The sequence below is a fragment of the Hemiscyllium ocellatum genome, chromosome 35 (assembly GCF_020745735.1).
Source record: "Hemiscyllium ocellatum isolate sHemOce1 chromosome 35, sHemOce1.pat.X.cur, whole genome shotgun sequence".
Lineage (NCBI taxonomy): Eukaryota > Metazoa > Chordata > Chondrichthyes > Orectolobiformes > Hemiscylliidae > Hemiscyllium > Hemiscyllium ocellatum.
Genome location: NC_083435.1, coordinates 39,481,892 through 39,494,415, shown reverse-complemented (window position 1 = coordinate 39,494,415; position 12,524 = coordinate 39,481,892). Strand labels below are relative to the sequence as shown.

At 42.0% G+C, this 12,524-nt stretch overlaps 1 protein-coding gene across 1 annotated transcript; it reads right to left on the bottom strand.

Annotated features, from left to right (window-relative positions):
* Positions 1-5,407: 5,407 nt before the first annotated feature.
* LOC132832987 (zinc finger protein 271-like) lies at positions 5,408-11,392 on the bottom strand. Its single transcript, XM_060851249.1, has one exon. It carries the CDS (start codon positions 10,969-10,971, stop codon positions 9,520-9,522), a length of 1,452 nt encoding a protein of 483 aa, XP_060707232.1. The 5' UTR covers positions 10,972-11,392; the 3' UTR covers positions 5,408-9,519.
* Between the last annotated feature and the right edge of the window lie 1,132 nt (positions 11,393-12,524).

Genomic DNA, 12,524 nt, shown 5'->3' with positions numbered 1-12,524 from the left:
AAGAATCCTGTGTACGGCATATTCGTCAATGTCACTGTTGATTATGTTACTTTCTCCACCAATGGGTTTACACTCTCTATTTATTATGTTGGATGTAATTTCCCTAAGGAAGAAAAGAGTGACTTGTATTTATGTATTGACTTTCCCAATCTTAAAAGCACAGTAGAGCTACTAAAGTCCACTTTGAATTGTAGTCTGGTGAATCTCTGATTTCTTAGATCTTATGTTCCCACAAACAGCCAATTGTGAGCTTTAATGCTTGGGACTAAGACTTGAGAACCTTTTGACTTGGGAGTGAGAGTACTAACTAAGTCACAGTTGGCATGTAAGAAGATGGTTGTAATTGTTGGAGGTCAGCTACATCAACTCCAGGACATTTCTGTGGGAATTCCTTGAGGTAGTGTCCTAGCCCCAAGCATATTCATCAATGACCTTTCCTCCATCATAAAGTCAGTTTTGGAGATTTTTACTGATGATGATTCCACAATGTTCAGCACCACTTTGCAACTCCTCAACGTAATGATAGTAATATATGTCTAAGTGCAGCAAAACCTGGACAATATTCAGGATTTGACTGAAAAGTGCCAAGTAACATTTGTCCCACACAAATGCCTGGCAATGACTGTCTGTCATAAGAGACAATCTAACCATTGCCTTTTGATATTTAATACTGTCGTCATTATTGAATTTCCACTATCAATATCTTGTGTTTACTGTTGACCCAAAACTGAAGTGGACTTGCCATTTAAGTACTGTGGTTACTAGAGCAGGACAGAAGCTTGGAGACAGATTGGTGAGTGAGGCCAATTAAGGTTTCTTCCTCTTGTTAGTTCCCTTGCTGCTTGCCACAAATCCAATCTAGCAATAATATCTTTTAGGATTTGGCCAACTCAGAGGCTTTCAAACTGATAACATCGGTGTGGAATGTGAATCCTTGGATGTGTTTTAGAAAAGAAGACTCACAACATTCAAGGTCATGAAGGTCGTGCTACACTCAGTACAAGTTCCGAAACATAAGATGCATCTGCTGTGCAACTGTGAACACGATACCTATATGGAATAGAAAACATTGGGTGTGAGGTATAGGACTGAAGTTTTGCAGAGTCATCAATACTTAAGTATTGCCAACTCATTCATACAGGGCAGAAGCTATAACGTGTGTAACAAGGGCTTTGCACAATCACCAGTCCTGGTGAAGTTCGGGCATATTCACAAAGGAGAGAAACTGTTCACTGTGAGGTGTGCAAAGAATGATCTTCAGTGTTATTGAAACTCCATACACAGTCACTGGGAGAATCTGTCCAAGTGTGAGATTTGAAGGAAAACCTCTATGAATTCTTGATACACCAGAGGATCATACAGGAGGTAAGTCCTTCATGTGTTAGCTGTGTGAAAATCATTTTTACCTGCTGATACAGTAGAGAATTTACACAGGGAGAAACTTTATAAATGAATGGTGTGTGACCAAACCTTCTTGAACTTGGGGGGAGGGGAGTCTGCGTTCAACAATGTATACACACTGGAGAGAAACTGTTTAAGTGTGAGGCATGTAAAGGGATTTGCACTGTCATCAACTCTAGTCATGTTTTCAATGATTAATTGAGTTGATTGAATAATTAGAGACTGCTGTGAATCCCCAATTCACAGCAACCTGGAAGTTTGATTTGATTTCAAGTGGTAACTAGTTGGAGCTGCAGGTATCCCTTTGTGTCTGGGTTCCTGAAGATGTGAAACGTAAAGTTCCTGATGTCAGCTGGAATGGACATCTTAAGGGATTGTCTTCAATCAGTTTATAGAGCTTGTTTTCAAATCCCATCATGGCCTTGCCTCTCTCTATTCCTGTAATCTCTTCCACCTCTCAATACTGCACTGAGTACCAAGCTGGAGTAGGACTTAAACACACAACCTTCTGACTTAGAGAAAAGGTTGTGGGCTCCAGCACAATTCTAGGTGGATGACTGCATGATTATTAATTAAAGTTGTCGTCATATTCACACAAAGAATTACTCAGACTCTGGGCACAAATATTCCACCTCACCCCTGAGCAGTTTGTTGAAAAACAGCATGATGCAAAATGAAAAAGTTTACCAAAATGGTTCCCCAGATAAGAAACTTCAGCTTTGAGGATAGATCAAAGAAGTTGGGACTGTTTTCCTTGATGGAGAGAAGGTTAAGAAGAGATTTGATAGAAGTTTTCAACATCATTAGGGGGTCTGGACTGATAGGGAAAAGCTGTTCCCACTCACAAAAAAAAACAAGAACAAGTTGGCATTCACTTCAAGTAACTTGCAAAAGAATTAAGTACAATGTGGAGAAAAAAAATTCACACAGCAAACATTTGAGGTCTGAAATATACTGCCTGGAAGTGCGGCGGAGGCATGTTCATTTGAGGCATTGATGAGGCCATTACATCATTATTTGTATAGGTTTACAGGAAGAAAAGCAGCATAAGGATACTAAATCATAAGATTATTCAGAGCGAATGCAGGCACAATGGGCTGACTGTGAATTTTAGGAATATCTACCTTCCAGGTTCTGGTCTTACTATGGATTTATAACAGTGCAAAACAATCATGTAGTTAATCAAACTTCTTTATTGAGTATACATACACATATTTGCATATGGAGCTATTGCAAGTAACTCACGAGACTGATATTTGGTTTTCTTGTGTGGTAAGGGCCCATCCTTTGTCAAAATGCTGAATGAGATCTTTTTACAATCTCAGTGATTAACCAGGCCACATTCCTCAATGATCACGCTGACCCTCTCAAGGTTCAATGTTTAAATATATGAATTATGTCACTCAGAGCGATGCTCACATCCCCTTAGGATATTGGATATAGGTGACAAATATATTTATCCAATCCGCTCTCATTTTGCAGACAGTTGATAACAGCTTTTTCCCTTCACAGCTTGTCCTTTCTGTCACATTAAATCCGTGTTCTCAGGTTTAGTTAGAAAAAACAACTTCTGCACTTATTATCCAAGGCCTTCTTAAGGTAAAAGTCTCAGTAAGCATTTTGTTAGGTCAGAAAACTTAACAAGATCTTGCAGACATTTCATGCAGTAATACACATCTTTTTGACCCTAGTCCACTAAGTAGTGGTCACATTGGAGATTTTTCCACTCACTGCTGTCTTCATCTCTTCAACCAGCATTTTGTCCATTTCTACACATGGGATTTTTAAGAGCCATTTAAAGTTGCATATTCATATACAAAAGCCACGACAAAACATAAATTTTAGTACATAAATTACTAAAATTAAGATCTAGTCCAAGATATAAGGGAGTGAGCAATTTTATTTGCAGGCACAGTGGCTGCATGGATGAAGAGTGCATTCCCTGCAATTGCAGTGGCAATGACAAGGGCAACAAATACAGTCTGAAAATATATCTTTAATCTTAGAAAATTAAAAAGTTGTCCCTTAGGTCCTTTTTTAATGTTTCTCTCTCAACCTAAACCTAATTTTGGACTTTCCTATCCTGGGGAAAAGACCTTGACTATTTGTCCTAGCAATGCCCTCATTTTTTAAAAAACTTTTATAAGGTCACCTCTCAGCATTGTTGTTTAACACTTAACCAAGTGTTGTTGCTGTCTGTTGTGAAGGAGCAGTTTCCTAAGTAATTTTTTTTCATTCTTGGGATATTGATGTCACTGGCTGGATCATTTATTAGGTAAAATGATCATTTATTGCCCATTCCAATTTCCCTTGTGTAGGTGGCGGTAGTGAACCATCTTGCAATCAATTCTCTGCAGGTGGACCCACAATGCCATTACAGAGGGAGTTCCAGCATCTTCACCCATCAACACTGAAGGAATGGTGGTATACTTCCAATTCAGAACTGCATGTGGCTTGGAGAGGAAATTTGCAGGTGGTAGTGTTTCCATTTATCTGTCTTTCTCCTGGATGGTTGTGAATGTTTGTGGATATGGTGCATCATGCAGGCTGCTTTGTCCAGATGGGGTCAAGCTTCTTGAGCATTGTGTGAGCTGCACTCATCCAGGCAAGTAGACAGTATTCAATCACACTCCTGACTTGTGCCAACATTCACAGAGAACCAATATCAGGCACCATATGATCAGTGAACCACTCACATAAATTCAGAAACCATTAAAACTGTTTGTACATTTGTGTGCAGGCATTGACAAAATTGAAACAGACTAGAAGCTAGTTTGTTCATGTGTGATAAATTCCTTTGTACACTGTTGTGGTTCTGTTTGCCGAGCTGGGAATTTGTGTTGCAGACGTTTCGTCCCCTGTCTAAGTGACATCCTCAGTGCTTGGGAGCCTCCTGTGAAGCGCTACTGTGAGGTTTCCTCTGGCATTTATAGTGGCTTGTCCTCTGCCGCTTCCGGTTGTCAGTTCCAGCTGTCCGCTGCAGTGGCCGGTATATTGGGTCCAGGTCGGTGTGTTGTTGATAGAACCTGTGGATAAGTGCCATGCCTCAAGGAATTCCGTGGCTGTTCTCTGTTTGGCTTGTCCTATAATAGTAATGTTGTCCCAGTCGAATTCTCTGTTCAGTGTTCTCTGACACCTTTGTAATAATTAAAAACACAGAAATAGAAAATACACTCACAGGAATCAGATTCACTCGAGAGGAAGAAAAGGACAACCAACTCCCTTTCCTAGACGTGATGATACAGAGAACACCGAACGGAGAATTCACCACAAAGGTATACAGGAAAGCCACACACACACACACCAAGTCCTGAACTATGAAAGCAACCACCCCAACACACACAAAAGAAGTTGCATCAAGACACTGTTCAAAAGGGCCACAACACACTGCAGCACACCAGAACTGCAAAAAGAGGAAGAAGAACACATCTACAATGAATTCACCAAAAACAGATACCCGCGCAATTTCATCAACAGGTGCCTAAGGGAAAGATAATGGAACGAGGACATGCCACAACCCAAAGGACTAGCCACACTATCATACATCAAGAACATTTCTGAACTGACAGCCAGAGTACTGCGACCACTAGGACTCATAACAGCACACAAACCAACAGCCGCTCTCAGACAACAACTCACCAGGACAAAGGACCCGATACCCAGCATGTGCAAAACAAACGTAATGTACAAAATCCCATGCAAGGACTATGCACAAAACACTACATAGGACAAACAGGAAGACAGCTAACGATCCGTATCCATGAACACCAACTAGCCACGAAATGACACGACCAGCTATCCTTAGTAGCCACACATGCGGATGACAAGCAACATGAGTTTGACCGGGACAACACTACTATTATAGGACAAGCCAAACAGAGAACAGCCAGGGAATTCCTAGAGGCATGGCACTCATCCACAGATACTATCAACAAACACATCGACTTGGACCCAATATACTGGCCACTGCAGTGGACAGCTGGAACTGACAACCAGAAGTGGCAGAGACAAACAACTATAAATGCCGGAGGAAACATCACAGAAGCGTGTCACTGGTGGCTCCCAAGCACTGAGGATGTCACCTAGACAGGGGACGAAATGTCTGCAACACAAATTCCCAGCTCGGCGAACAGAACCACAACAATGAGTACCCGAGCTACAAATCTTCTCACAAACTTTGAACTCTTGTGTACACTATTTAGAGTAATTGCAAACAATAGTCAGGAGAAGACCAGTGGAATGTCTTCCCTGATTCCTAGTTTTGTCGGCTCTTTGAAGAAACTTTCAGTCAAATTTGGCCTTGATATCAAAGGTAGTCACAGTCATGTCACTTCACCAGATGCAAATAGGTGGCTGCATTTGCTGTGATGGATCAAGTCATTCACACTCCAATGCATGATCAGGGCGAAAATTCCTCTCTTGTGGGTTCCAAGTTGCCAGTAGGCTGATTTTGTTCAATGCATTGAATGTTTGCACTTTGACTCTCCAATTCTCAACAATGTGACAGCTTTATCAAACTGTTTTCCCAATACTTCATTTTGATCCTGTCACTCACTCCTATGACACCTTCTGGCCTCTATAATTTACCCATTGGAAGAATAGTCGGGGTTCAGTATGATAACAACAGGACAACTTTTCATGTCCCAGTAAGTGAGATTCTGTGCTAAGTTTGTCTTAACACACCTCTTTCCCTGCTGCCTCAGCCTTTCCATTTGACTGGCGTGCAGATGATGTGCTGCATTTTCCAATCATTCAGGAAGTGACTGAATTCTTCACTCGTGAACTGAGGTTATTACTGTGACATTCATAATGTCAGGGGTATCATGACCACTGAAGTATTCCTTCAGAAAATCGTTGATGTCAGCTGCTTTAACACTGCATAGTTTGAATGGTAGTTGACTGTGATGAGAAAATCAGTTCCAGTGGGAGTTAAGAGCTCTATTCCAAGCTTCGTCCCTGGGCTATTTGGGATGTAAGAACAGCTCTGTATCTTATTTAGTTTCATGTTCATTACAATCTCTGCAATGGCTGATGTGGTCCTTCATCTCATTGCTCATGTTTGGAGAGTAGAATACTTCGTAACCTTCCTTTGAGTAGACTCGATTCCTCGATAATTTGTGTAGGATGTGTTTCAGCATCTCTTTTCTCATCTCTTTAGGCATCATGACCCTGCTCCCTTTGAATAGGATGCCATCTCCGACAATCACCTCACCTCTGTCCAATACTCTTACAGTAACAAGGGTTTCTTAATAGTTTCAAGCCATCATTTCATCACAACTTTCTGTAACATTTGAAGAGTTGCATTTTTTTTGGAAAAGTGCTTGATGTGAACAAATTCATTCAAAATTTTCTGTTTGGAATTGGAAAACCTGTGTCCGATGTGAAGCAGATAGAAAACTATCCTGGATATGACTGTTCTGGCCAAAAACACTCCCTCAGTGCAAAAATCCATGCTCACAGCAGTGAAGAAAATCAGTGAAGATATGTCTCCTGTTTACTGCACTAGTTACCATCGATAAATGACCAATGTGAACAGACAGATGGATTGGAAATAAGGCGGGTAAGTGGGCAGTGTTCATGATGTAATTGGGTGCAGTGGTAGATGGGCAGGGTGAAAGGTGTGATGTGGGTGAAGTTAGGTGTGTTGGGGCATTGATAGGTTAATACTTTAGGTGTAGGCTAGTCAAGTCAGGTCAGGTAATGTGATCAGGTTCAACTGCGTTGGGAAGGTGGATGCAAGGATGGCAGTCAAGCAGTCAGAAGTGAGAATGGGAGGTGAGTGACTGGTTGCAGATGTATGGTGTTAGGATTTAATTTGTTTTTTTGCTTGCCCACCATTTCCTAGGTAAGTAATTGGAACTGACTGAAGTCTCAGACTCTAACTCAGGGTTGCAGACGTTTTCAGAGCTAAGGAAAGGCCTGTCAGAAACTTAAGCTTCCTGAGCATGAGCAAATGCTGTGGTGTCATTGCCTCAACAATCTAGAAACTTGGAAAGCTGAATCAATATCATACTGTTTCTTTTAGTTGAATAGAGTCATAGTCATAGAGTCACACAGCAGAGAACCAGACCCTTTGGTCCAACTCATCCATGCCAACCAGGTTTCCCAGACTAAACTATTCCCATTTGCCTGTGTTTGGCCCATACCCTTTGGTATTCACATACCTGATCAAATGTCTTTTAACTGTTGTAACCGTACTTGCACCTATCACTTCCTCTGGCAGTTCATTCCACATACAAACCATCCTTTGTGTGAAAATGTTGCCCCTCAGGTCCCTTTTAAATCTTTCTCCTCTCACTTTAAAATTATGCCGTCTAGTTTTGAGTTCCCACTACCCAACGGAAAATATCTTTGCTATTCACCATATCTGTACCCCTCGTGATTTTATAAACTTGTATAAGGTCACCCCTCAACCCGATATGCTCCAGTGAAAAAAATCCTAGCCGATCGAGCCTCTACTTAGAACTCAAACCCACCAGTCCCAGTAACATCCTTGTGAATCTTTTCTGCATCCTCTCCAATTTAATAATATCCATCCTATAGCAGGGTGACCAGAACTGTATACATACTCCAAATGTTGCCTAACCAACGTCCTGTAAAAACGCAACAGTCCCAAAATCCCAACTCCTATACTTAATGGTCTGAGCAATGGTGAGCCAAATGTTGCCTTTACCACCCTGACTACCTGTGATGCAAATTTCAAGGAACAATATACCTGAACCTCTTGGTCTCTCTGTTCAACAACATTCCCCAGGGCCTTACCATTAACTGTATAAGTTCTGCTCTTGTTTGTCTTACCAAGATAAAACACCTTCATTTATCTAAGTTAAATTCCACCTGCCACTCCTCGATCTATTGGCCCAATTATCAATATCCCTTTGTACTCTAAGAATACTTCCTTCACTGTCTACTATACCACTACTTTTGGTGTAATTTATCAACTTACTAACCACTCTTCAATATTCTGATCCAAATCATCCATATGATTAACAAATAACAGTGGACTCAGCTCTGAACCCTGAGGAACACTACTGGTCACAGGCCTCCAGTCCAAAAAACAACCCTCTGTCAATTTTGTATCCAGTTGGCAAGCTTTCCCTGAATTCCATGTGATCTAACTTTACTAACCAGCCTACCATGCGCAACCATTCAAAGGCCTTGCTGACATCCATGTAGACAGCATCTACCACTCTGCCTTTATCTATCTTCTTGGTCAAATCCTCAAAAAACTCAATCAGGGTTTGTGACACACTATTTCCCACACACAAAGCCATGCTGACTATCTCTAAGAAGATGTTACACTCTGTACAATCAATTTTCTTCACAGAGGGTGCAGCTCTCAGCAAAATGTCAATGATGTTCATATTCTTCTCTTGCTTGCACTTCACTTCCAAATGATATTTCTAAAAGCAAAATCACAGCCTTTGCATGAATAGGTCAAGGTAGTTTGAGAAAGGAGTTTTGAATTTGATTGTGGTAAAACTCTACAAACAGGCACTGGCTGAAAAGGTCATGAGCAAAAACAACATCCTATCTATCTTCCTTAAACTGTGTAGTGTTGTTCAGTTTGTGTAAACCCTCTGGGTACAAACACAGCGGGCTGTCCTCACTGCCTGGGGGTTACTCCAAGTCCTGTTTCACTGACATCACACTGCAGGGTGACTCCATTGTTACATCATCATCCCTCAGCACTGGTGATGTCATCACTAGTTGTTTGATGGGAGTGAAAGCTGCTTCTTGTTCTGTGTCCCAGTCCCACTGAACATCCTGCACAGTGAGACTGGGTACAGATAAACACTTATGAGGACACTCTGTGAAGAACTTTGTCAGGCAGTCCTCATATGAATTCACTGATGTACTAGGAAATTCAACAACTTTGTGAAAGCTTTGTTATAGACTTCACACCATTATTCTCACCTTTTTGACAATGTTGATGGACCAAAAGATGCAATGAATGTTGAAAAGGTTTGTCACAAACATCACACCTGAAAAATTTCTCCCTCTGCAAATTCTATGGGGTGGTTGATCACAAACCTCACATTTGAATGGTTACTTTCCTGTTTGAATCCTCTGATAGAGCAGGTATCCCATGAGCTCAAGACTAACTTGCTGCATATATCATGCATGAATGGTTTCTCCTGTGTGAGTGCGTTGGTGTCTGTGGAGACTGTCTGATCGTGAGAATGATTTGTCACATATCTTGCAGATGAATGGTTTCTCCCCTGTGTGAATACGTTGGTGTTTGTGGAGGATCCCTGACTCAGAAAATGATTTGTTACACACCTTGCACATAAAAGGTTTTTCCCCTGTGTGGGTGCGTTGGTGTACACGGAGGTTTGACGATGAAGAAAATGATTTGTCACATACTTCACAAGTGAATGGCTTTGTCCCTGTGTGAATCCTCTGATGTAGCAGCAGGTTGCATGACCTTGAAAATGATTTGTCACACACATCACACGTGAATGGTTTTTCCCCTGTATGAACACGTTGGTGTCTGCGCAGGTATGATGAATCCGAGAATGATTTGTCACACACATTGCACCTGAATGGTTTCTCTGCCATGTGAATGTTTCGATGTTTGTGGAGGGTTGATAACACAGAGAATGCTTTGTTACATATGTCACATGTGAATGGTTTCTCCCCTGTGTGACTTCTCTGATGAAGCAGGAGTCTTGATGAGTCTGCAAATGATTTGTCACACACCTCACATTTGAATAGCTTTTCCCCTGTGTGAATCCGTTGGTGTGTGCGGAGGTTCCCTAACTGTGAGAATGACTTGTTGCACACCTCACATCCGAATGGTTTCTCCCCTGTGTGAATGCGTTTATGTGTGCGGAGGTTCTCTGACTGCGAGAAAGATTTGTCACACACCTCACATACAAATGGTTTCTCCCCTGTGTGAATTCGCTGGTGTACACGGAGCTCCGATGATGATGAGAATGATTTGTTGCATACCTCACACAAAAATGGCTTCTCCCCTGTGTGAATGCGTTGGTGTACACGCAGATGCGATGAATTTGAGAATGCTTTGTTGCACACCTCACATGTGAATGGTTTCTCTCCTGTGTGAATGCGTTGGTGTACTTGGAGGCGTGATGACACTGAGAATGATTTGTTACACACCTTGCATGCGAATGGTTTCTCCCCTGTGTGAATCCTCTGGTGGAGCAGAAGTCTTGATGAGTCAGAGAATGATTTGTGACACATCTCACACTTAAATAGCTTCTCCCCTGTGTGGATGCGTTGATGTCTCCAAAGATTCTCTGACCATGAGAATGATTTGTCACATACCTTACATCTGAATGGTCTCTCCTGTGTGTGAATGCGTTGGTGTTTATAAAGGGTTGATGATGTCAAATATGATTTTTTACACACTTTGCACATGAATGGCTTTTCCCCAGTATGAATGCGTAAATGTCTGCGCAGGGTTGATGACTCTGAGAATGATTTGCTGCACACTTTACATATAAATGGATTCTCCCCTGTGTGGATGTGTTGGTGGTTCACAAGCATTGATGACTTGGTAAAACCTTGGTCACAGACCTCACATTTAAACAGTCTCTCTTCCATATAGCTGTCTGTGTATTAGCAGTGTTTCTAACAGATGCACCTTATCCTATGAGCCTGTAGAATTCTCCTCAAACATCTCTCACTTGAACAGCTTGAACCTGCAAGGACAAATCACTGGTTCATGAGGCTCGATGAATGATTTAAGCTCTCACCACTCTTGGAACCCTCTCGCAATTCTTCCCAGCCTCACTCTGACCAATCACCCACAGCTAAACATTTGGGCAGGTTAGGCTCCACAGCACTGACCATTTTCAGATCAGATGATATGCCGAAGCTCCCCTCACCCAACTGATTTCCATATCATGATTTCAGTCTCCAGTGTTGAGCAATGCTGCGAAAGGACTGGATATCTTCCCACAGTTAAGCAGTTGTATCAGAATCTATTTGGGTTGTCTGTCCTCTTTTGTGTTGTACGGGGCAATCCTTCTGTAAAACAGGAAAAGGAAACATGATTTCCTCCTTCTCCTTCTTTGCTGAAAAGGCTAACTCTTTCAATATACTTTCAGATGATATGGGCAACACTGCCCAGGCCAACACTTATCACCCACTGTAGGAGCAAATTACTGCAGATGCTGGAATGTGCACTGAAAACAAACTGTGCTGAAAACCATGACAGATCAGGTAGCATCTGTGGAGAGAAAGCAAGTTAACATTTCAAGTCTAGATGACTCTGTTCTAATGAAGAGTCACCTAGACTTGAAACATGAGCTCTCTCTCTCTCTCTCTTCCCCACCCGCCCCCCACTATGATTTCCAGCAATTTTTGTTTTCAGCAATTAGCACCTACCTCTAACTGCCCTAAAGAAGGTTGTCATGAGCTGCTTTCTTGGGGTGGGGTAAGGGAGAAGTATTGGTACGTTACACCCACAATGCTGTTAGGAAAGGAGTTCCAGGAATTTTCCCCACTAATAGTCAGGGCACAATGATACAGTTCCAAGTCAGGTAGTCTGATGTTGAAATGGAACTCCCAGGTATTCTGTGCTGCCATCTATCTGTTGCCCTTGTCCTTCTCGTCATTAGAAGCCAGATTTGAAAAGTGCTGTTGAAGCAGCCACGATGATCTACTGAAGTATATTTTGTGGATGGTATACACTGCTACCAGTGTGCATCCTGAAGAACGCAGTGAATGTTGGCGGTGGTGGATGAGTGCCAGTCAAGTAGGCTGTCTTGTCCTGGATGGTGTCAAGCTTCATGAGCACTGTTGAGACTACACTCATCCGAACAAGTGGAGAATATTCTATCACATGCCTAACTTGTGCTTTATAGATGGTGGACAGGCTTTGGGGTAATTAGAGGTGTGTTATTCACCTATAGATATAGCCACAGTATTTATATGGCTGGTTCAATTCTGCTACTGGACAATTGTTATACCCAGAACATTGATTGTTGAAATCTCACTATGTCATGGGGAGATGATTAGGTTCACTTTTGTCTGCCATTTCTCTCAGAGTGCAGTTCTCCCCTGGTGTCCCTCCACCTGACAGTGCAACCCAACCTCAGTGTCCCCCATCAGACTGCCAAGTCCTTCCTCAGTGACACCTGATTGTGCAGCTT

Coding starts and splice junctions, on each gene's coding strand:
- LOC132832987 (XM_060851249.1), bottom strand. CDS start 10,971: ATGGAAGAGAGACTGTTTAAATGTGAGGTCTGTGACCAAGGTTTTACC.